At 36.2% G+C, this 25338-nt stretch overlaps 1 protein-coding gene across 2 annotated transcripts in view; it reads right to left on the reverse strand.

Annotated features, from left to right (window-relative positions):
- trpc5a (transient receptor potential cation channel, subfamily C, member 5a) overlaps positions 1–25098 on the reverse strand; it is a 33464-nt gene extending 8366 nt beyond the window's left edge. The window contains exons 1-6 of one of the 2 annotated variants that reach the window (XM_072656690.1): positions 24641–25098; positions 15500–15894; positions 8713–9234; positions 3439–3775; positions 1679–1818; positions 124–302 (exon numbers count right to left, since the gene is read on the reverse strand). In XM_072656690.1, the coding sequence (XP_072512791.1) occupies positions 124–302; positions 1679–1818; positions 3439–3775; positions 8713–9234; positions 15500–15886 (1565 nt within the window). In that variant the 5' untranslated portion in view covers positions 15887–15894; positions 24641–25098. Of the gene's footprint in view, positions 1–123; positions 447–1678; positions 1819–3438; positions 3776–8712; positions 9235–15499; positions 15895–24640 lie in introns of both variants that reach the window. The other variant, XM_072656689.1, reaches the window with a different exon arrangement.
- Between the last annotated feature and the right edge of the window lie 240 nt (positions 25099–25338).

Raw genomic sequence — 25338 nt, forward strand, 5'->3', positions numbered from 1 at the left:
AAGACATTGTTTATCATCTGCATCAGCAGATCAGCTGAAGATGTCTGCATATTTTTTTTAAGGTCATTTCTTTTAAACACAATACACACACACACATGCGCACAAACACACATACACACTCACGTGGAGAAGGCATTGTTCTGTTTTTCGCAGCGGATCCCTTTGCAGTGGTTAGGTTCGTCCACAGCCTGCGTCTCATAGTAGAAGTAGAGCTGGTTAAGACCGTTGGCAAAGGCCAGCAGCACCAAGCAGTAAATGAAGAGAAACTTGAGGATGTCCAGCAGCATGCGCCCGAGAGAGATCTGCAGCGGGCCCAGGTGAGAGTTGGCAGTGAAGAGGGAGATGAGCCGCAGAGAGCTGAAGATGTTTGCAATGGCAAACAAAGCCTCTGCCATCAGTGTTGGATGCCACATCTCCCACTCCTCACGTGGACGAGAGCTGTTATACTAATGAGAAGGTGCAGAACTTACTGTAATTTTTTATTATATTACTTTGTCAATTCCACTTCTCATACTGAGGTAGCAATTCAATAATGAATTGGTAGAACTACAGACTAATGCTGTCCAGCTGTGCTGGGGAGGATAAAAATAGCACGAGACAATGTGAAATCTGTTCTAGAATACTTCAGGACATTAAGGCTGCACATGTTCACTTAACACTTAAAAATGTATGCAGTCATTTACATCATCAACATGCCAGTCATTTATGCCAGCCTTAAAAAGAGAAAACAGTTTAATGCAGAAGTCTTTAACCTTAAAAGCACAGTTAGTCTTTTCTTAAAAGCACATAGATTGCAAATATTTAAATAAATTAGCATTAGAAAGAGAAAGTAATATAATCTGAAAGAATAATATAATCTTAAAGCCAGTTAAATTAACCAGCTATATATTATTATTAACAAAATGGTATTTTCAATTCAGTTTATTAACTGTTTCAGGTCACTTCTACATCTAAGGAACTTAATCATATTTTGGATTCTTATAAAAAAGTTTCACATGTTCTAATTTTTGTCAAGCTTGCCATTGGCCAGAACACTTTCTTTGGCAACTTTTACATTTTGCTTCCATTTATCACATGCTCACAGCAATGTGAAATCACACTTACTTTTCTTGCTTCTCTTACTTGCTTTTTATTTTTGTGTTTAAGTAGACAGATGGGTAAGTGAAGTGGCTGCTCATTGTAAGGCATCAGTGAGTTTTCTCTTAATTCCTGGTAGGTGTAATAATGTGGTGATTGATTAATGATTAACTACTAATCAGTATTTTCAGATTCAATTACAGTTTTAATTCCTCAAAGTTGAAAATGATTAAGAAAATATAATCAATGAATAACGGGGGATTGGGATGTGACAAACAAACAAAAATACTAAAACTGAAACCAAAATAGTTAAGTTTGTCTTTAGTTGATTAACTTAAGTGTTTAAAAAATGACATGGGTTCAATATAGTATTTGAAACGACAAACAAAAACATTATATAATCATGTGATGTATCTTAATTATAGTGTATATTTGTATGTCACCCAAACAGGCTGCAGTACGGCAGAGACTTGTGTGGGTTTTGCAAGCCTGGTCATGTGTGGTGACTCACACAGCTGCAGATGGTCATAAAATCTTTGTGTACACGAGTGTGTGCCACTGAGTACACCAGAACATGGCAAATCAATGGTTTGATTCTTACCTTGACATAAGCAACCATCTTTAGAGAAATGGTAGCCAAGTACAGAGAATTCATAGCGAAGTCCATGAGATTCCACCAGTCATGAACGTATTCAGTGAAACCGCCATCCCACATCTCCTTAATTTCAGCCCAGATAAACCCTGTGATCATAACATATACATACATAACACACTACATTTAGGGCAAGAAAATGAGTAAATTAAATAAAAGTATGACTGGAACTAATGTGTTGATGCACAACTTATCAGCCTCCTCCTGTATCCAGTTCATGCAAAGAGACCACCATAGGTCCACTACTAACCAGATATTATTTGGATGGTGGATTCTGAGAACAGCAGTGATAACTATATGGTAGTATATGCCATGCTGTGCCGGTGCAAGTTTAATAGACAGCAGCATTGCTGATTGTTTTTTTTTTTTTTTTTTTTTTTTTTTTGTATACAACTGAGGAAAGAACGGTCCCTCTATGTGCACACAATATGTGTATACAATTATCCCCTCCTTGCTGCTGCAATCCCCTGGACTGGCAGGAAGTGAGAAAGTGTGAGTCTCTGTGTTCACTTCCAATTTAAAGACAGAACGCAAACTAAAAGTTGTACAGCTAAGCAATGGCTATAAAACGTTATCTTAATGTAAACGGCTGGATAAATTGTCCATGAATGGTAGGAGCTAAAAAACTAAGTTTCTTATTTTCATTAATAGCAGAGATGTGTAGTTGTAGCTTAAATAACAAATATTACTTTTTCTTATATAACAATTTTAAAAAGAAATAACATTTAGCAAAAATATAAATATGACGTGCTGTGTGTGTCCTGACAAAGTACACCAATTTGGCCTGGACAACCCCAGTCTGTACAACCTCCTACTAGGGAGGAGATACAGGGGTATACGTGCCAGCACCAGTCAGTTCAGGATCAGCTTCTTTCCATCCTCCACTGAACTCCACACTACACTGAAAAACAATACTATCCATAAACAATACTGTCAACATAGCATAAACATACTGCATACACTGGACTTACTTATACCTAGCATTCACTAATGCACAACATACTGTGTACTGTACAAATTGTCTACATCATACATATTTGTTTTGTAAAATATCCATCCATCCATCGCTCCATCTACCAACTATCTATCTATTTATATGTATTTGTATAGCAACATATATCTGGTTATACCTACCCATAGTCATAGATATATACTTCATATTCTTTATGGACATTAGAATAAATACAAATAACATTCATTCAAAAGGTAGTGGTTTTATGTCAATTTGTCTTATCAGTAAAGCATAGTATTATTTAGTTCTAAACCAACACCTGTTTTGGTACCCTTACTATTCCTTCTATTACAAATTAATAACCCCACCAGTTTCTACAGAGGTCCTTGTAGTTACTGAATAATGTGCCATAGTGTGTAATAAGCCTTTCTGCGTTTAGGGATTATTTATGTTGGATCAGTTAAACTGGTGATGGAATTAAACAGTCATGGACAAAAGGACACACCTACATATTCTTCCAAAATCAAGGAAATAAGGCCGTGACTAGACAAGCTGTGTGTGTGCATTAGCACATCTATGTCACCAATGTGTGTAACTTAAAATGTCTGAAAGCATTCATTAGAAGGGGTGTCCACAAACATTCAAACATATAGTGTGTTTCTGAATTCATCAGACTAAGGACAACTTAACCATGATTTGAGGAGAGCCAGTACACATACACACACATGCATGCACACACACATACACACACATTTACCTAACACCCAGGGAAGTATCATCCACTCCACTACAGTAGGCGGTGGGCCCTGCATGTGGAGGTTGGTGCGTGCAATGTGCTGGGAAGCGAGTAGTAGGAGGAAGAGGAAGGTGAGGTAAGAGGCAGTATGGCAGATGAATTTGATGAAGGGTTTCTTAATGAAGAGGCCCAGTGAGCTTTTAGGAGCCAGCAGGTAGACAAGAGAAAAAAATGGGAAGAGAAGGCCGATGATGATGCACATGACCAGCTTCACAGCCCAGTGCCGACGGCGCCATCCTGGAAAGCCATCGTACCAGAGTGTCGCCAACAGCTGCTGACAGTTTGGCTGAGCCACAAACTGTAACAGAAAGAGGGTGATAGGGGGAAAACCAAAGATATGTCAGCATTTTATTCCTTTTTGTGCTCATTCACTGCATTGTATAGGCTCCAAATGTTTCTCCCAGGGTAGTGTAAGACAAAATGCAACAAACCACTCTGATTGACTCTGTTTAAAACCATTAAATAATGCAGAAATAAAATAAAAAACATTTTAATAAGATTTCACAGACTGACAGATCATAACACAACTACTTCATAACAACAAGCTCCATTCATAAAAAATGAAAAACTCCTAAAAAATCCTAAAATCCAAAACAGATTTAAAAAATGTAAACATGACATAAATGTTATTTACAGACATTATATATATATATATATATATATATATATATATATATATATATATACATATATATATATATATATATATATTACCCTGACCTTGGTGGCATATGACATAATTTCAGAGAATGTGCTGTAAATCCAGCCACGCCATGTGCTTTGTGATTATTTAATCTCTCACACATGAATCAGTGGAATTTGGAACAAGGGATTTGACAGGGTAATCACATTGGGATGGTGAGAGAGGAGAAACCTATGACAACATATTTTTGTTTTACTACAGATTTACCCAAATATATTTCTATTACTGGTCTAAGCTACAGGAAATTTCAACTATGATTTAGATTAAGGATACAACACTGTATCTTCATCTAGAAAGTACTGCTGTATAGGTTTTTGATTTTATACAACTCCTGCTTTGTTAGTAACTTCTTTTGAGTGAGAGTCTTATATCTTCAGACCAGTCAAATTGGCACTGCGTCTTCACATACACTTATTAGCATTAGCACCAACACTTACATGCCTGAGAATGCTGTAGAGCTAGGATTTATTTCGAGCCATGGTTGCAATAGATGCCCCAAGCCATTTTCTTCTGACAATTTCCCTTTCTATCTTACTCTCCTTTGACCCTCTTCACCATCCGCCATTCTTCATGCAAGAGCTCAGCTAACTCAATCTCATTTCACACAGTTCAGGTTGGATGTGATTTAAATGCTAATTCACTTAGTCCACACTGATCCCTTGGCTGCTCTCACTACAGCAAGGCAATTCTGTAGCACCCAGAACCCCTCCAAACAACAGATCACAATCACTACTGAAGGTATGCACCTCTAGAAGTGCCACATTGATTCCATGATCCACTGGTTCCAGCTTGATTGTGCCTACAACGCTGAGACCCAATGGTATGCAACGCTTTGTTGCAAAAATTATGTCATTTTGCATTTTCTGGATATATCATGAATCATAAAAATAAAAAATACCATTTAAGAGCATGTAAGTGTATCAGTGTATAGTCACAGCATAAAATGCACAATAAGATTTTTCCAAAAAAGTTACTCCATCTATTGGGCAAATGAGAACATTTGCACTCATGATAGTTCTAGCAGTTCATAAACAGAAACATGCAGCATAAACATGTAGGTCCTGCTTTAAGACTTATGACCTTGGAGACTCAGCTTTCGGAACCAAGTGTTCCATTTTGGCTTTAGCATAAAGTTGTCCACCTCGTCCAAGCATCTTTTTTGTGATATTTGAAGGGATTTTATTTTTTGAGATTGTTTGCACATTTCCAAAAAATGGTGAATGGAAAACCCACTTGTACCAACAATAGGGGTTAATTTGGAGTGGATTTATTTTCTTTAGCCACCATTCAAACAATCCTTCATTGCAATCTTCTAAGAGTTTAGCTACAGTGCCATGGGCTGGAAAAATCTTATATATATTCAACATTAATTGTTTCTCGAGTAGACAGTCTTACTTTCTTGTCTTTTTTGTTTGTGCCATCTGTGGATGAAGCATCTTTGTCAGTTTCCACCAGGGTAGTGTTTAATTTAAACAGCTCTTGCTATTCTTGCCAAGCTGGGTGAATAAGATGAATAAATGACAAGGAAGAAAAATGCTGTTGTAAAAGCAAATGGGCAACAGAGTGAAAACAGCTCCCACACAGTGGTTCTCGAGCTGCCGAGGATAAGTATGATCCAATTGTGGTCAGAATTCATTTCCTCTCTGTTTCACTGAAACAGTGTTTGCTGCATTTTTGTTCCCTTTTTTGTCTCTTATCTTTTCCCTTCACTTCCTTTTTTCTTACGTCAACTCCCCTTCCTTTTTTCTTTTATACCCCTCCCTATACTTCTACTGCTTACTTAAAATAACAGATCACATTAATATTGTATGTAAAAATCACATGCACGTGTAACACCAAATTCCATGTGACAGGTTAAGTAGGGCAGGGTCAATGTTCACAGGAAGTTATTACATTTGAATGATGAACATAGACATTGGAGTTTAAAATAGGTTGTGAGAGTATCTGTAAGAACACAAAGCCTGAGGAAGATCATGGTAAAATCTAGTGTAATTTGTAAAGGGTTAAACATTAAGAATGTATATGGGTACTCCAGGACATGGTTTACCTTTCAAAGTGCCAGTATTTGAAAATTGTCACTATTTGCATATGTAACATTCTAACCAAATTGTGAATTAATCTTTCTCAAAAATCATTGGTATTTTAGTTTTGTCATCTTTAACCAATTTGGTTGATTACATAATTTTTTTTACTTCCTAATCCCTGTTAATCTTACTGCATGTCAAAATAGAGAGTCAAAAGGTTAATGTTTTAACATTGAACTGTGAAATGTGACTTTTTGCTCATACTTGCAACCTTTATGCATATATTACACTAATTAGAAACCGAGAGAAACTAACAATTCATTAACAATAGTTAATGAAGATAACATGTCTGCAACCAGTTTAGCAGATATTAGCTAGGGTCAGAATCAGATTTCTTTTGAATGATCCAATAAACTTGTTGTGACACTGTCTACTAAGGAAAAAGGACCTTTATTTATAAATATATTTGTCTGTGTGCTACTAAATTTGCTAAATATATATTTTTTTGCCTGTTATTTATTTTCTTTTCACATGTTAAACCAATTATGAGTTACAATACAATAACTCTTACAGCTATTCAATAAATGTTAAATTAGTGTGAATCTAAATATGTATTACAAATATAATATAATGACTAAAATGCAGACATTCTACCACAGTAGCCCAATGTTGCCTGAACGTCTAGAGAACAATGTCTTAAATCAATTAGAAAATTTGGTCCAAAGCCAATATATACTTTTTTAGGCAATAACGATACAATTCCTTTATGATCATGATCCCTAGTTTGTTCTGTGTTTTTCTTTTGGTATGCTGTAGGAGCGATGGGTTTTTCAAATAACTACTCTTTGTGAAATGAGTACTTCACTGTCTCTCTGTTTCTCTCTCTCTCCCCTTTTACTCGCCCTGCTTTTGAAAAAAGACTGCTGTTCAGTTACCCGGGAGCAATCCAACCTGCCCACCAGGCAGCGAGAAATCGATGTGTTGTATTATTCAACAACTATTTGTTCTCTGTCAGATGTGCTTTCGTTGCTTTTCTGTTCTTAAAGTTCTTCGCTCTCCAACTGCCCTCTAGCCATGTGATCGAGAGTGAGTGACTAAGAGATATACTGTGAGGAGGACATGTTGACTGGATAAGCAGGGATTCAGAAAGGAGAAAGAATGAGTGATCTGGCAAAATAATATAAAAAAAACATATCATGATACTTCAAGGCTGGTAAAACATAAATGAATAAAATAAGGGGCATGTCAAACCTTAATTGTGCATTAATATATTTTACATATGTATTAATCATTTAATGTCTGGTGTAGGTTTTGTATGGTGTTCTGCAAAAATGTAATCATTTAACTTGTTTCGTGTCACTATACAAATAAATGAGGCATGAATAAAAGAGTTTAAAGTCATATGATTCCAGTGTTTAAGTCAAATGTTTTTCAGTTGTTTGTACTGTTCTGTTCCATTCTAGTTCTCATAGCACTAAGGCCACAAAAGGCCTAGAAAACAAGTATAAAAGAGACATTTTACAGGCTTTAATTTGTCAACAAACAAGGATGAGAAAGCCTCCAAGTTCAGTTTTGCTGGTTGAGCTACTCTTTGTTCAATAGCTCGGTTTCGCTCCCTAAATGTCTCCAAAAAAAGTGGATGTGTCTGTTTCATTGGCATGAGTTCATAATTTAAAAAAAATAATGCTTTAGGAGCAACATGTTTAGATCTTTAGAAATGTGTTTTTTAAAGATTAAAGAAAGAGAGACATGTTTCAATATAATTTTTTAGCTAAAGATGGCTGTCTAATATGTATAAAGTCTAGGGCAACTACAGAAGGTGTGAGCATGACGTATTATGACTTTTGCATCTGTTTCATAATGGGTTGGTGTTTGAATAAATCTTCATAAGTGTAGATGATGCAGTACACTTGTATTGCTTTTTTGCACCTTTGTTTTTTATAAGTATGTATAATTAATACATAGGTATTAATCATTTAATGTCTGGTGTAAGTTTTGCATGGTGTTCTGCAAAAATCTGAGAACATTTTTATAGCTGTATTATCTTGTAGGTACATCTGAGAATTACAAATGAGCAACGTGACTGACTTAAAGTGTTTTTGACGTTAACCAAACAGCTGGTAAAACATAAATGAATAAAATAAGTGGCTTCCACATAAAGACCTGTTTCTGACAAACATCTTTTTTTGTTGTTGTTAAACAGGTTTTTTAGGAAAGTTCAATACATGAAAACACGTACTGTCACGTTGTGTACATTTTTTTTTTAAACTAATGTTTTAGCTAACTAGCCGAGTTGCCGGGTTACCGAAATTTAAAATTTATTCATATATATCTGAAAAGTAAAAGAGAATATTTCTTTGAATATATTATAGACTTATTATATATTTATATATTATAGACTCTGTTTAATATTTGGTAAATAAGGTAAAGGACATATTGACAATGTGAATTATACTGAGAAGTTATTATCTACATTATTGCTGCTGCAGTGCAACCTAGCCTCCTCACCTCTTTCTGATGATACTTGATAGCCAGTTTTAGCTTGGCCAGATCTCGACATTCTCGTGGATCAAGCTCCTCACTCTGGTCATCACGATGGTTAAGGATGGTCTCCAGTTCACGGGAGCTTCGTGCCTGGTCCAGAAGATCTTTGGCAAAGCGTTTACATTGCTGGGAAAGCTCCTCATACTCTTGTCGAAACTCATTTTCCACCTTGCTGAGCTCCTTTAGTTCCCATCCCAGTCTAAAAGCAGTGAGGATGGGGTCTTCACTGGACAGGGCAATCAGCGAAGGACTGGCCAGAGCTTTGTAGATGTTGAGACGAGAGCGGGAGTGACGCAGACTGTCCACCTCAGAGCTAGAGACACACTCAACACAGTCACAGCGGATCTGATGTGGTCTGGGAATGGTCACTTTGTGCTGGACCAACAGCTTAATGATCTCATAGTTGTTAGTATGGGCAGCCAGCATGATAGGGGTGATATCAGGTGTAAATTCTGAAAACTGTGCATCCATCATTAAAGAGGGTACCTGAAGGAGACAGAAAAGCAAGAACAAGAATGAAAAGATGTGCATTCTGATTGTTGAATGTTCATAAAAGTAAACAAAAGCGTAACAAAAATACCGGAAATACAGGAGCACATTTGATAATATGCTGTATAATTAAATAGCCAAGTGATTTTTGATTAGAATGGTAGATTTTCAGGCATGAATGACAGAGCCAGATCACATGAGCTACTAAACTAACACTGGGTCTAAGGCAGGGATAATACTGGTGCATAAAATACAAACACCAGAGCAGAACAGCACAGGTGACCATATATCCTCTTTTTTCTCGTCATCTTTTTGAGATTGAAAAATTCATCTGGCATGTAATTATTGGTAAAAGAACAGAGGGGAACAGCAGATGATAATTAACCTCAGCCTAAAAACGCCTAAACACATATAGTAAATGGCCATATCAGCTCATTCCCCCATGTGCATTTCATAGAACACAGAGCAGGGAAACTGTAGAAGCTTACAGACTTATGGAAAAACAGGTGGAAATGGGTGTGGCACTCGTTACATCTGTAGATGAACTACCTAAGCAAATGTTACAATTGGGCAACAGAACCACCACTACAGAAAAAAAAACATTTCTGTGCTGCGAACAGCAGGTATTAAATGATATAGGATGATAATGTGCCATACTATACTAATATCATAATACCTACCCTACCCTCCCGACCTACCTACCCTCACACATACACACTGACATGGTTCTACATTTGAAGGTCTACTAAAAGGCCACAACATCCAAACCATTGCAGATGGTCTGTGTGTCCCTGTTGGTTTTTTTTGAAAACCAAAATATGATCACCTTACAGTTAACACTAGAACTACCAGCAGGGAAAACACTAGAGCTAAAAATAGAGATAACACCAGAGGAAAGAGTAGAGCAACAATCAAGCTAAGACAGAACAACAGTACAGCTAACAACAGAAGTAAGTGTAGAGTTAAAAGCAGTAGTAAGAATAGATAGTGTTGTAACATTACACTTAAGAGTACAACATGCACCAAAGGTAGGAGTAGAACAAACACTAAGGCCAAAAGTAGAGCTACCACAAAACAGCAGTTTTAACACTAAAAGTAAGAGTACCATTCAAACTAAGAACTAAGAGAATAACTAGCACCAAATATAACAATACTGTAACTAACAGTAAAGCTAATACTACTAGCGGGGGAGAACTGGTGCAATGTGATAGTGTGGAGGATTCAACATCTTTTTTTCTCCTCACAGAATGATGTTGTTCAACATGTTTGTTAAGAACATAAAGAAATATCCTTTCACAGTGCTTGGCAACATATTCACATTATGGCACCTGAAACTATGAAGCTTACATGAAATTGACATAAGCAGGGTTAAACATAAGCACTGTGACTGATCATAAAGAGGAAAGATCTACAGTGGATATAAGAAGTCCACACACCCCTGCTCAAATGGCAGGTTTTTGTGATGTAAAAAAATGACAGCGAGACAAATAATTTCACAACTTTTTCCACCTTTAATGTGACCTATAACCTGTACAATGCAATTGAAAAACAAACAAAAAAATATATAAAATAAAAACTTAAAATAACCTGGTTGCATAAATCTTAAGATCACCCCACAGATGTTCGATAGGATTCAGGTCTGGGCTCTGGCTGGGTCATTCCAAAGCCTTAATCTTATTCCGGTATAGCCATTCTTTTGTTGATTTAGATGTGTGCTTTGGGTCATTGTCGTGCTGAAAGATGAAGTTCCTCTTCATCTTCAGCTTTCTAACAGAAGGCTGGAGGTTTTGCGCCAACACTGACTGGTATTTGGAACTGTTCATAATTCCGTCCACCCTGACTAAGGCCCCAGTTCCAGCTGAAGACCAACAGCCCCACAGAATGATGCTGCCACCACCATGCTTTACTGTAGGTACGGTGTTCTTTTGGTAATGAGCAGTGTTGTTTTTGCGCCAAATATACCTTTTGAAAAGTTCAACCTTGGTTTCATCAGACCATAACATATTTTCCCATATGCGTTTGGGAGATTTCAGATGTCTTTTTGCAAAATTAAGCCGGGCTTGGATGTTTTTCTTTGAAAGATAAGGCTTCCGTCTTGCCACCCTACCCCATAGCCCAGACATATAAAGAAGACGGGAGATTGTTGTCACATGTAGTGCACAGCCAGTACTTGCCAGAAATTCTTGCTGCTCCTTCAGTGTTGCTGTTGGCCTCAGCTGAACTTTATTTTTGGTTGATCAGAAGCACTTTAATTGGTGACAGGTGTGTGCTGACTCCAATTGAACATAAGTTTGAATATAATTGGTTAAATCTGAATACAGCCACACTCCCAGTTATAAAAGCGTGTGCACACTTATGCAACCACATTATCTCAGTTGTTTATTTTTACTTCACCTCCCTAAGAGGTTTCTGTTTGTTTTTCAATTGCATTGTACAGGTTATAGGTCACATTAAAGGTGGAAAAAGTTGTAAAATTATTTGTCTTGCTGTCATTTTTTTTTACATCACAAAAACCGAACAGGGGTGTGTAGACTTTTATATACACTGTAAAAAGATCAAATGTGAGAACTGATTATTTTGAGTCATATGCACAATGCCAGAGACACAAGAAGATGGCAAGTAGTATATTTGTAGAGTTCTACAAAAACAAGAACTAATTCAGAAGTTCTGTCTGTTTAGTCTGTTTAGACATCAATGTTGTAAAAGGGGATGGTAGGCTAATGATTGTTTGTGTATAATTAATATTTTGCTGTACAAAGCTATCTAACAGTAAGGTAAACTGAGATCAAAAATATTTTTTTACAGACCCCATATCTATGCCTCTCTGTCTATACCCATCAGAAAAGCCAAGTGAAAAGGGTCAAAATGTTAGTTTCTATTTTGGTTTGAGGAATTAAAGGGCGAAAAATAAAATTCATGACTTCACTGCTTCTCTGCCCCAACAATAAAAAACAGTACACATGTACATATACAGTGACTTTTGCTTTTACTTTTGCTTAAGGCAGAACAGAAACAAATACTCACCAGTAGTGAGTCATTGTCTGTAACATTGCCTGTAACCTGTAATTCTGAACAAGCTAGGTTTGCAAACGCATTTTATTTTAAGATTTATTAGCCGTCCATTAGTACAAGCGTCCATCCCTCAGAACTCCCATGTGGCAGCAACGGTTGCTATAGTGATAGTAATGAAAAGTATACAAGGCTGTGAGAGCTTACATGAGCACTCCAGTTCAGGCCTCACAATATTTATACTGTTCAAAATTTGGCATTTATGAGTCAGGAGTCTCGATCTTCAAATTGTGACTTTATTCAAATGCAGAGAGAAAATAATGTACTGGCTTAGTTGATCAACAGTCTGTCAACATTCTAGACTACTTCGAAAAATGCATTTTCAGGGTTTAAGTACCCTATTGAGGGGAGCAGGAGCACATGAAAAAAAAATGAAAAGAGAAGAGAGTCTTTTTATGGATTTCAACATAATTTTTCCATTTAAGCATTTCACTGACAGCAGCTTACCTTTTGCACATGAGGTAAATATTATTAATGATGTGAAAATGGCTCTTTATAGTATTTATTTTTTAGTCTTGTAATAGGCCAGTGTAACAGAAAACTAATTATAAATATTATGTCTTCCATATGTAAAACAATTCAAGGAATTGTCAAAAAATGTACCAGTCATTTTTTGGGAAGTCATTTGTTTTATTTATTTTTTATAGATTTTTGTTTTATACATTTTCTTTCATCACTTTCTATATCTTTTTCTGCTACTACTTCACTCTAAGGAATCCTGTTAAGATGAACATTTGAATTTGAATGTAATTCATTTGAATATCACTGCTGTCTAACCAAAAACATGTATCTCTATTTTTGTCATTTATTTTCTCTATTGTTTGAACCCTGGAGAGATAATCTGTCCACAGTAGAAATAATTCTGGATGAACAAACCAATAAAATTGCTCCAAAATTGCTTGGAATAAACCCTTATTTTACATTAACAAACGTAAAAATTAAATGAAATTAAATATTTCCCTGGCAAATGCAAATGCCATGATGCAAAATGAAACACCTGCAATAAGTGGCAACTTTATTACCTATTACCTAGTTTGTTTGCTCTGGTCTGAATTCGTAAACTCAAAGTATTCAAGCACACCAAAATGCATCCCAACAAACCATGCAATATGGGAGGAATATAGCTCAAACCTGCATTGATAGTTTATAGTTGGTCGAATCAAACTAACCATCTCTTTTCAAGGGTCTCTTCTCAAAGAATGCCACAATTATATTCACACCTGTCCAAACAAACTGCACTAAGGGTGAAAATGAACCACGGTTCGATTTAACTAGACTACAGATCTTGCAGGTGTGAACAATTGCTGATGATAAAAAGAGCCATTTTAATTAAATGGCACAAACTTTACTAGGATTTGATCTAAACTTTTTTTTCAATTAGTCGATTAATCTAACAACTTATTTTTAGATTACTCTAATGTGAGTGTGTTAGGAATTAAATTAATTTTTCCAAAATAATGAAGAAAATGTAAATTTTCTTAAACAAACAGTCTGCACTTAAGGGCACTATTCTGTAACAAAAATATGTTAGTGTTAACAGTTTTACAGTCAAACATACAATCTCAATCATAGCATCTCCACCACAAGAGATTAAATAATTCAAGTAAAAGAAATAAAGTGCAACACATTTAACAATCTAATAAAATAAATAAAACTGTAAAATGCAAGTCACTTCCCGGAGGAACACTAGAGCTCTAAGTTTTACACAAAAAAACAGTATGTTTTTATACAATTTGAGTAATGCTGCCTAGTTCATTTCTTTCAAAATATTCTGACACATATATATATATATAAATAGTCAATAGGCACAGCCATCTTTGCGATGCATCGGCGCACTTTATGCAAATCAACGTAATTCCATAATTGATTACGCCGATTACATCAACGCATAAGGGGCTGTACTGTATGACAGCCTTCAGTCAGAACGAAAAAATCATGCAGTAAATATTGAAGACAAACTAAATATAGATGAGCCTACTAAAGTTGTCAGTGTTTCTAGCTGAGGTTTTAGAAACGTACAGATCACATTCCTTTAAAAGTTAATAAAACTTCACATACATCAGCTACACTATATGTTTAACTGTTTGTGGACACCACTTCTAAAAAATGCATTCAGCCACTTTAAGTTGCCCCCACTACTTACTATTGCTTTTGTTACTGAATGCAATCAAATCCTCACGCAATGCTCCAAAATCAAACAGAAAGCTTTCTCTAGACAGTAAAGCATGATGCTTGTTATTTTAACAGTTATTCCTTGTTTTAATACCTTTCTGGAAGAAGCAATAATTGAGGAGGTGTCTCAATGCTTTTGTCCTTACAGTGTATTACACTAACTAGCTAGCAAAATGACAAACAACAGACTTATTTCAGTGTACACAGTCTAGTAGATTTTTTCTCTCAATAAAGGCTTCTTATCATGTTAAACCTAACAGGTTTTAGGAACACAGAGATTCACATTTGAAAACCTTTTTAAAATTCTCAACTGAAGATTGGAGACTCCAATCTGAATTGCCCCCCAGGGACAAGCTTTGAACTTGCAGTCTAGAGATGGACTTACACTACAGCCGTCATAAGACTGAACTCCGCACAGAGACTGAAGACTTGATTTGACTTGGACTTGCATCCCAGAGGCCCACAACTTAGCTCAACCTCAGAAACTCTTAGACTAGCGCCTGTAACACAAAAACTTAAAGCTCGACTTGTATGAAGCAATTTATGAACAGCTTTACTCAAATTTTACCTAAATCAAATTCAGATTCAGATTTGGGGTCTCAGTGGAGGACTTAATTAAAAGAAATGTTTCATTCTTTTATTTAGGCAACCATCTCAGAGCCTCTCAGAGCCTCAGGTTAAACTTGAGTGTATATATATATATATATATACTATAAATATCCAATGCTATGGTAATGTTTTAAAGACAACCATAGCAAATAGTTAAATAGGTGATTCAGAAATAAAGTGCATACTTTTCAATTCAATTTCAATTTAACAAAGTAAGAAATATTACAGAGAGAATAGAACAGTTAGATAATCTGGCCACTGGATGAAAGGGAAAGATTGGGGGACAAAATAATCCATTGCAATCCAATCAAGAAGAGATTTGTCGCATTATGAAAGGATCAAAGGGCAGAATTTGACAAATCACTTCCAGCTCACCTCTCTCTCCCCTATTTCATTTAACATACATACACACCTGTTTTTCTCCACTTGGTCTTCTGTGAGATAACAGTAACTCCACCGCTCCCACCACTTCTTTCCGAATGGCGTAGAGCAGAGCATCTCCAGTGTTCACTCCATGGTCCAGTAGCAGCTCCATCACTTCCAGGTTTTCATTCTCAATTGCAATGAGCAGGGCACTGCGACCCAGTGGATCCACACAGTTCACATCGATATTGTAGTAGACCTCTGCTTCCTGCAGCGCATGCTTGACCCCGGCATAGTCGCCCTTCTCCACAGCCAAAAGGAACGCCCGCTCTTCCTGAGAGAGCTCAACCTCTGCCCGGACGATATGCAGAGGGATCCGGTCCCGATACGGAGAGTAACTGGACTTTTTGTAATAGAGATGGGACATAGGATTCATGATGAATTCTAATGGAGAGAGAAAGGAAGAAAAGAAAAGAGTGTGTCTTTTACATTATGTACCAGCTATGTCTGAATGTTTACATTTGACTTTGTTCTTAAACCACTATACACAAGAAAACATGAAAAAATAATTCTCTAATAATCATTTTCTGGTCAAAACCTTTTCTTTTAAAAAAACCATCAATTGGTTCTCACTGGTTTCTGTACATTCCTGGTGGTTTTGGCATCTAATAACCATAATGGTATTTTGTGCAGTTCGGCTCCGGAAGACCGTGAACAGTTTAAACAATGAGGGAACAGTGAGGTGAAACTACAGAGTCGAGTTCTCACAACCCTGTAACAGCTCCATCAGAAATGTGCAATTTGTTTTTTGTTTACTTTCAGGAGTGACCCCATTAATGTACTTTGTGTAGTTCTATATTAAATTAGATTAAACTTTGTTGTCATTGTGCAGAGTACAAAGCCAATTAAATGCAGTTAACATCCAACCCGAAGTGAAAATACAGTATTATTTACATAAAGTGCAAAATAGAAAAGACTGTAAAAATTAGGGGCTATTGTGGATGCAGTGGTATATAAAAATAAATGATAAATTATTATACATACATACAGTAAGGGAATGATTGCACAGAGCGACATATGTTGGAAAAACATTACATTACAGATAATTACAGATATAAATAGTACAATATGAACAGAATTGCAAAAATAAATAGAACTGTACAGGTATGAAATTACAAAAATAGATGCAAATATGAGTAGTGCAGTAATGTTGGAAATGTGCACAGTGTAGTAGTTTATAAATACTGATTGACTAGGTTTTTTTAGGTTCCTGTTATCTAAAGTAATCATTTTAAGTATGTCACATCACTTTACAAAAAACAATTATGGAAAGTGATTGATAACAAAATCAAAGCACAACACACAGTTTGTACTTCTAAGCCACATCCTGGTCAATTCCATTCAATTTGTTAATATGTGGTATGCATTTTCTCCCTAAGCTAGAAAATGTAATACACTGAATTTACTTGATTAAAACGTGTACATCATTTTCATATGTGAACAATATCAGTCACTGCCAAAAGAAAGTACAGTATAAGACAAAATTATACTCATTTAATAAATACAATTCTGCATCACAAATGTTTATTATAGTTAATTTCTACATGTAAATGTGGCAAATGGTTTAAATGCTTTACTAACAAACTGACATTACATGCCAAACATTTCAACATTGAGAGATTAACTACTGGTATATTTAATCATTAAAATACAACTCTTATGTTATGAATAATTTGTTGTGCATACAAGAAAACAGTTTCCACACAGTTGTTTAACATTCTGTCATACTGGTAGTCACTTGTAGGCCTAAAAATAAAGCTACATTGAAGTATCTTACTGTCATTTCTCACTTTATTGCTCTCCTTTTGCTGCTACTTATAATTCATATGTATAAATCTTGGTTATGCTACAATAATAATGCTTTTAGTCACACAGATTGGAGCAGGGCTTCAAGAACACTTTAAACACTTTGGTGTTGAATTCATTAAATAACACAAGTTAAGCCAATAATATCAGTATACCAGTAAAAGAGGACTTTACTGTGAATTAAACTTAAAATGAACATTCTGCTCATTCTGTGCATCTCAGAGAGAGCTAGTAATTAGTGGAGGGTATTAGAGGTTGGTGGGGTGTCTTGCTTTGATCTCTTTTTCTGTTCTCCGAAAGAGAAGATGAACACGCACACACACCAGGTGTTGTCCTCCATATGGTCCCTCTCTATCACACTTCTCTTCTTTGGTAAGAGAAGACAACTTACTTTTATTTTGACAAACAGCCAACCCATGACATACATGACATGAAGATCAGAACAGATCTCTTTAATCCTAAATCTAACCCTAATTCAAGTTTGATCTAGCCCTCACCCTAACCCTAATCTTGTACTTAACATAACTTAAATATGGGATCAATCCTAAACTTAAATCAAAATCATGTTCAGTGTTTAATTTAGGGTTGTCTATTGTTTTGTAAAAATTGTTTTGACAACCAAGAATTGTTAAAATGCCAAACTATATAAAAACATTATAGACTTGGCTAGAACAGGGTTAAAAATAAGCCTTGGGTCCTGATTTCTCTGTGCTTTCTGTTTAGTTCCAATTGCAGCTCATCAAATTTACCAGCACAAGCACAGCAGTGTTGGTAAGCTAGTTACCTCCCTGTTACTTCAATATTAAGAAAATGAAACTTTAATGACATCATGGTGTGCCCATGTTATAATATAATATTTTTTTTTAAGTTTACATCCTGAAACCATTTAACTCATATCAACCTTAAACTACAATGATATACGGTGTGACATAGACAGATTGTAGCATACATTATTCATACTTCTCAACCGCCCACATTAGAGAGAAAATAGTGAGACATTAAATATAGTAACAGAAAAACATAGACCTATTTAATAACATACACTCTTTATGTCACATCATTTGTTATCTTCTGCTGAACAGGCCCCATTTAAACAATTATCCCTATAACTGGCTTTGTTTAATGGACTTGTTATTAGCTGTCCAAAGCCCACTTTTGTCTGAGGAATGGAATTACTGTAAAAGTTTGTTAGCAGGTGCTAAATTTAGCTAGACTTGAGCCAAAGATCAATTATTATCAATTGCTTTAGAAGGACTGAAAGCCAATCAGACACCCACATACAAAAACTTAGTCTAAAAAAAGTTTGTAAATTACACTGATGTTCAAAATACCTGATTCCCAAACGTGATCAAAAGTATGTTTCTCAAAACATAATTAGATAAATTGAACATAAATAGACATAAATAAACATAAAAACATAATAGATAATTGATTGATAGGTAATTGATAGGTAAATTTAATAAATGATTCACTCGTCGGTCTATACAATGGCATTAAAGGTTATCAAAATTACCCTTAATAGATCAGGTACATGATGAAAAGATGAACTCATCCAATAGGAATAAAGTTATAAATAAACAACATTTTTAGCAAGAATAGTATATTATTTAAGTTTTGCCCTTAAAAAATGTTAAAACTGACATTGTACAGCAAGACATTCAAATCTGAAATGTCAAAGAAAATCACAAGATTTATCAGTGTCTACAGAATGTGGACTTTGTGTGTCTCATAATTGCTGTAACTGCAAACAAACTAAAGATTAACAAATTTATGAATGATTTATACACATATAGACAGATTCATCTGTGTCAACAAGTTACATTCTGTAAAACACGAGGTAATCACAGTGGCTCAAGGGAATTTCAAAATGTATAATGCAGTGGTTGTTGTACAAAAACATCCAATTTCAAGAGACGACAGCATACACACAACTGACATATCAAACTACTGATGCACACACGGCTCTTGCGTCTGAATGAACTTCATGCAAATTAACTGAGCTGTGACCAAACACATAGATGGCATGCAAAACGATTGTGTTGTCCATTTTCTCATCTACATGCTGAAGATTCAGTACTCAGTACAGACATCATGAATGTAGGATATGTCTCCAAGATGTGTTATGTTTTTTCATTAGCTGAATATTTTAAGCTTGTAAAACAACATAACTCTGCTTTGGGGCACAGAAATAGCCAACAACTATGCACTTTGTGTTTACTATACCAGTTTGTGTTTTAGGGACATGCCTCCAAAGCGGCAGGCAGTTGGCAAAAGAGGCGTTTTATTACTCACTGTGATGAAAATGCAGCATTAACTTGCAGCATTAAATCCATCCCAAAATCAGCACACAGAGATCTTTACTTTGTTGAGGTTATTATGCTTTTCATTATTTCTAGCATATGCAGTGTAACAATCCTGGAATCTAGTTTTTGCAGCCCCCTCGGCACCCCCACTTCCCATGTCCCATTTTTAAATTTGAAGAACCTCTAAATAATGTAAAAGCTTTATAACAAATACATTTTTTATTGTACATTTTTGACTGATGGCACTGTCAAGAGATCAAGGTTAACATCTGTGTCTTATGGAAATGGATTCCTTCTTTCTATATATTTAACTGACATAACTGTGCGGGCCATTTGTTGAAGAGTTTCATCATTAATCTGGCTGATGAGCTGTCAGGCCATAGCCTCAGCCATAGCCTTAACGATCCAGAAGCAGGCTTTTAAACAGTGCAAAAAAGAATTAAACAATAGTAAAACCATCTTTAATCAAATAATCATATACGGTTCTTTCAGTTGTCAAGGTTCTATATAGAATCACTGTCTTTAGTAAAACAGAACTACTCTAGGTGCCCTAAAAAATCAAACCAAAGTATCAATGAAATACAGTTGTTTAAAACCAGTAAAACATAAAGGACGTGTGTTTTATAACAGTTTAATTTTGTTAACATTCCCGAACATGTACATACACCTTGTCCACTGTCAAAGCCTTTTAATGCTATACCCAATGGCTTCTTTGGGAGAATATGGAAGCAAGGCTAAAAAGGCTTAAACAAGAGAAAATATTTAATAACCACATTGACCATTATAGGGGGGGGCATTGATTTAAAAAGGTAGCAAGTTAGCACAAGAAAAAACATGCTTGGGAACTGCTGTAACAGTCATAATAATGAAACTGCTGAAAAACGTAAAAAAAGTAGCAGGGTTGCTACAGCAATCAAGAACACTGCACCATTTACATCATGCGTCCAGTCATCGTGCATGCCAGATGCCATCGGGTTGCCAGATTCAGGATATTCCCTCAGTTTTAAAATGCTGGAAATTATGATTTTATGGGGTGCATTATGTTTAATTATTAGATACTTAAACATCTAAATTCAAAGTATAAAATCTTTTTGCTGTTACAGTTTATTTAACAGCAAAAAAATTTAATACTTTGATTTTAGACAGTACAAAATGAAAATCAATTATCAATTAAACGGAAACAAGCAAATAGGTCCTTAACCAAATCAAGCCTCACCTCTGACTTGAAATCCAGACAATCTTAATTTACATATGTCATGGGAGGAACCAATTTACTGAAAAGGACAATTATGATCAGAAAAGTTGAAAGAAAAAAAGGTAAAAAATAAAGGTAAAAGAGGACAAGGACGAGGACAGCCAGCTATAAATGGGTGGATACTGTCAAGAGAGATCAGATCATGAATGAGCCAGAAGACAGACTATTCAGGAGAAACATTATCCATATAGCACTGTTGACTTGATTTGCTCCACAAGCTTTTCCAAAGATGGTAAATTATGTTTGCTCCAGGAGAAAAAATAACATACTGTGAGCAGTTCTAAGAGATTTTATGTTTTATTATCATACGTCTATTATCATACATCTTGTATTTTATTACACTCATCCAGTCCACTCCTGACATGTGTGTTAAGCATATCTACTAAAAACAGTAGTTTTAATAATTTTTTACATGGCCACCTTCCAACCTCTCTTTATCCTTTATAATTAAACTGTGCATTTAAGATGCATGATGTATGTAAATGATCTCTGTTTTAATTGGCTGTTCTGAAAAAAAATAATTAGTAAAAAAAGCAATTAGTATGTTATCTTGGTATAGATCTGTGGGGTCTTCATCAGCATGTTTAATGCACCTGCCATATTAAGTGCTTTTTCTCCCCAGACAGCACTTCAAAGACATGCTTTCAAAATGTGTCCAATTGAAAGCTTGCCAATGTGTGTGTGTGGTGCGTGTGTGTGTGAGTGTGTGTGTGTGTGTGTGTGTGTGTGTGAGTGTGTGTGTGTGTGTGTGTGTGTGTGTGTGTGTGTGCATGTTTGTGCATTCTCAATCATTCTAATGAGTGCTACCACAACAAACAAGAGAACAGGCATACATACAATAAAGGTCTCTCATTAATATCTGTCTGTTCTAATCTGCCTCAAATCACTTAGTATAATGAAAATTATTTATAAAAGAAAGAAAGAAAGATAGAAAGAAAGAAAGAAAGTGCATTTCTGTTCCATCTACGAACTGTTAGGATTACAACTTTGTTTACTAAAAACAGGTATAATAGATAAAATATCTTTTTGTTGTTTGTGAAATTCCTGTGAAATGCTGTGAACATCAGCGTTGAAATCAAGACTGACAGTAAATCTACAATTCATTATGGTTGAAAGTATGTATGTATGTAGCTGCTGGAAAAAGTCATTTTTCCTGATGATCCTTTGGCTTCTTTGAGCAAAGCCACACCGAGTGATAATAATGTTTAAAATGGTAAAGAGACTTAGATTGACCTCTTTAAATGTTTTTTTTAATGTAGTTCTTTATGGGTCCAGAAATGGTACTTCTATGGCATATCTAATGAAACTCTTTGAATGTTTCTTTTTAAGAGGGGAGGTGGGGGCTCACAAATTGTGCAGCAACACATGGACTACAGAGGGTAGTCACAAACCAACAACTTGCACCTGTCTAGATGGCCAATGAAGGTGTTCCTGATAATGTGAAAGTTTGTATGCTATGTACATTGAGAACTCTTTAAGCTGAGATAGAAGTGGTGAGTTTTGAGGTTTCTATTCAGACTGGTTATAGCTACTCAGTGGAAAAAAGAAATTACCCTGTATCCAAAACTATCACTTCCAAAGCATCAAAGACACATAATCATTACAAATACTTATTTACAACAGTAACCACAATTTTTTCCGAATGCTGATTTACTTTCAGTCACCTCCAGCTGGAAGGAAATCTATTAAGCAAATTACACTGCTGAATCATTATTTCATTAGCAGCCTGTTTTAGTGCAGTACTGGAGGAGGAATATTCTTACTTTGCAAAAATGTAATTACTTTTCTCTCCATTGCAATTCTTTTTGATTAACAAATTCTGCATTTAAGGGCATCTCTCAGGGGCACGAGAGACAAATAGAATTATATCATTGCTACTAGCTTCCTTAAAACCCAACTCGGGAGTATTTTAGTTACAAATGCCAAAGTTTTCAGGAGTTTTTAGCATGGATTATTTTTTGACTGAGACAAAATGCAGGGCAGTCAATCAAAACAGCTGTCATTTACAATACCTATACCAGTCTTAAAGACACAGTAACAAATGCATCCTATTTGATTTTAATGAATATGGAGAGGTTAGAAAAAAGAGAGTAAATATTATTTTTTACAGCTCTTTTTGATACACCCAAATAGACACAAATGCAATTGTAGTCGTAGGATGTATAGGATGGTGTACATTTTGATACTCTAGTTGTATCACAATGAGTAAGAGTATGTGTCTTGTCAGTTTGTTTGATATCACTATGTACAATATTTTTGAGCCACCCTAAAAGATATAGCTTACTTACGCATTTCTAAAGAAGGTGATATCCGGAATTTGACTCATGGTTATGCAGCAGTGCTCACAAGCTTTGTCCTGCTTGCTTCTCTAAAGTTACAAAGTGCTGTATGCAGCATGCCTAGCCCTGAGTGGCATTGATAGAGATTCTATTCTCCCTATTAAAGTCAGCGAAGCAGCACAATGCTTTTGAAGCTGTTATGTTAAGTTAAACATTCTGCACAATGCTGATTTAATTTCTATCTTCCACCTCTGCCTTATGGGGTGACTACCAAAGCCAGTAGTCTCAATATGCCCCTTCCCCAAAAACGTGTTAAAAAAAAAACAAAAGCAAAACGCACTCAAAATTCCCTAATGAAATTACTTGACGGATGCCTTAGCTCTTGCCAGTTGGTTTCTATTAGGCTGTGTGTCCAATCTAACCTAGGACACTGAGGTGCTAAACTAAACTACTGCTGCAGAGTTTATGGGCAGTGGTTCTGAATTCACTCTGCAGTGCTTATACCCCTCCTTTTGTGACTCACCAACTTGTAATCAGCTGCTTCAGCAGCATGGCCTTAATGTCTCTAGGACATTTTCATTACTGAGATGAAGCACCAGGAATATGATTTTATTAAAACCCCCAAAGACATGAAGCCACATTAACCCTTGTTTATTAGAAGCTAGGCTGCAGATCCATTGGCACACTGTGAGATGTGTAAATACATCCACTCTGAGCAGTACTATATACACTGTAAACACATTTATGCCCAAGTGGATACGCAGAGCAGAAAGACTCTTATCACATTCTAATAGTGTTGTCCACACTTATTCTTCCTGTGTATTATCCTCCTGATAATACACAGAAACCAAAAAAACAAAACCTCCAACCTTCCCTAATCTGCATTTCTCTTTCAGCTGCACACACTCACCTACACATAGTCTGCATAGGTAGGTGGAAATTCTCCAACTGGAGGCTATGCCAGGATATCAGGGTTTGCAGGGAAGGATGTCTGATGTACACTCCACCTAAACTCGACAGCTGATTCAGGGAGAGCTTTGTTTACATAACCATCACAGGTGAAGAAAACTCATATCACCACTGCAGCACTACCCAAGTCAACTCCAGCCAATCTGTGCAAATGGATGAAGCTCCACCATGTGTGTAAGTTCTAAAACCTGCATGTAGACAAAAATCCATAAACACAAATCCATGATCCATATCAGATGTTAGTAGGAAGTAATGTACTAATTTTCAACCCAATTCATCTTCGTTTGCAATACAATGTTTTTAGTACTTCTGGGTACTGATTACAATTCACCTTGTCGAATACAATTTAGCCTAAGCGAATTACCACACGAACAACTGCTGTATGGAAACTTTGCAGCCCCTCTTTCATATTATTTCCTGATCTTCCATTTCATTCAGGCTGGTGGAGACTGATGAAATAAGCAGAATTACGTTCAGATGAAGGAGTGTGACCACGCGTCTATTAGCAGGTTCCTTACCTGTTATTCTCGAAGCCTTCCAATTCAGATATTTCTCTTTAAAACAAAATTTCCCTCGTGTGGCGAAGAGTAGCTTCTATTTTACATGAGGAATGCTGATATTCACCGTCCGTCCAAGAGCCTCATACTGCCGCATGGATCCGCGCCATGAGATGCAGCGCGAGCGCCCTGTACGCTTTAGCTCTCTCTCTCTCTCTCTTTCTCCCTCGCTCGCTCGCTCTGTCTCTCTCTCTCTCATGCACACGTTACAATACGCTTTGCGCGCACCCGCACACACACAAACACACACACACACGAGCGTCCTCGTACTTAAATTTATCACCTGCCTCAGCTGACCGCATTAGCTAAGCACATTTTCATTTTTGGGTTGGATGCAGCGGTTCTGTTCTGCCGCTAGTGCGATCGAATTCCAATACTCGTAGGCGCAGGTGTTGTGCCGAATTCTGACTCGCCGCCAGAATCCGTCTCCCCTTTCGCGTGCACGCGCAGCAGTACGGGCGCGACATGTTACGTCTTCTTGTATAATAACGATTAGTAACGATTAATCTTGAAATTGTCTTAACAGCAAAAAACAGAACACCGGCAAAAAAACATTAGATGCATTTCATTTTACAAACAGAAGACGTTTAGGGGGTAGAGGGCTGTTGGTGTGGCACACAGGATTTTAGATGATGTTCGCTCCAAAAGATAATGACGTA

Source organism: Salminus brasiliensis, chromosome 15 (genome assembly GCF_030463535.1).
Source record: "Salminus brasiliensis chromosome 15, fSalBra1.hap2, whole genome shotgun sequence".
Taxonomy (NCBI): Eukaryota; Metazoa; Chordata; class Actinopteri; order Characiformes; family Bryconidae; genus Salminus; species Salminus brasiliensis.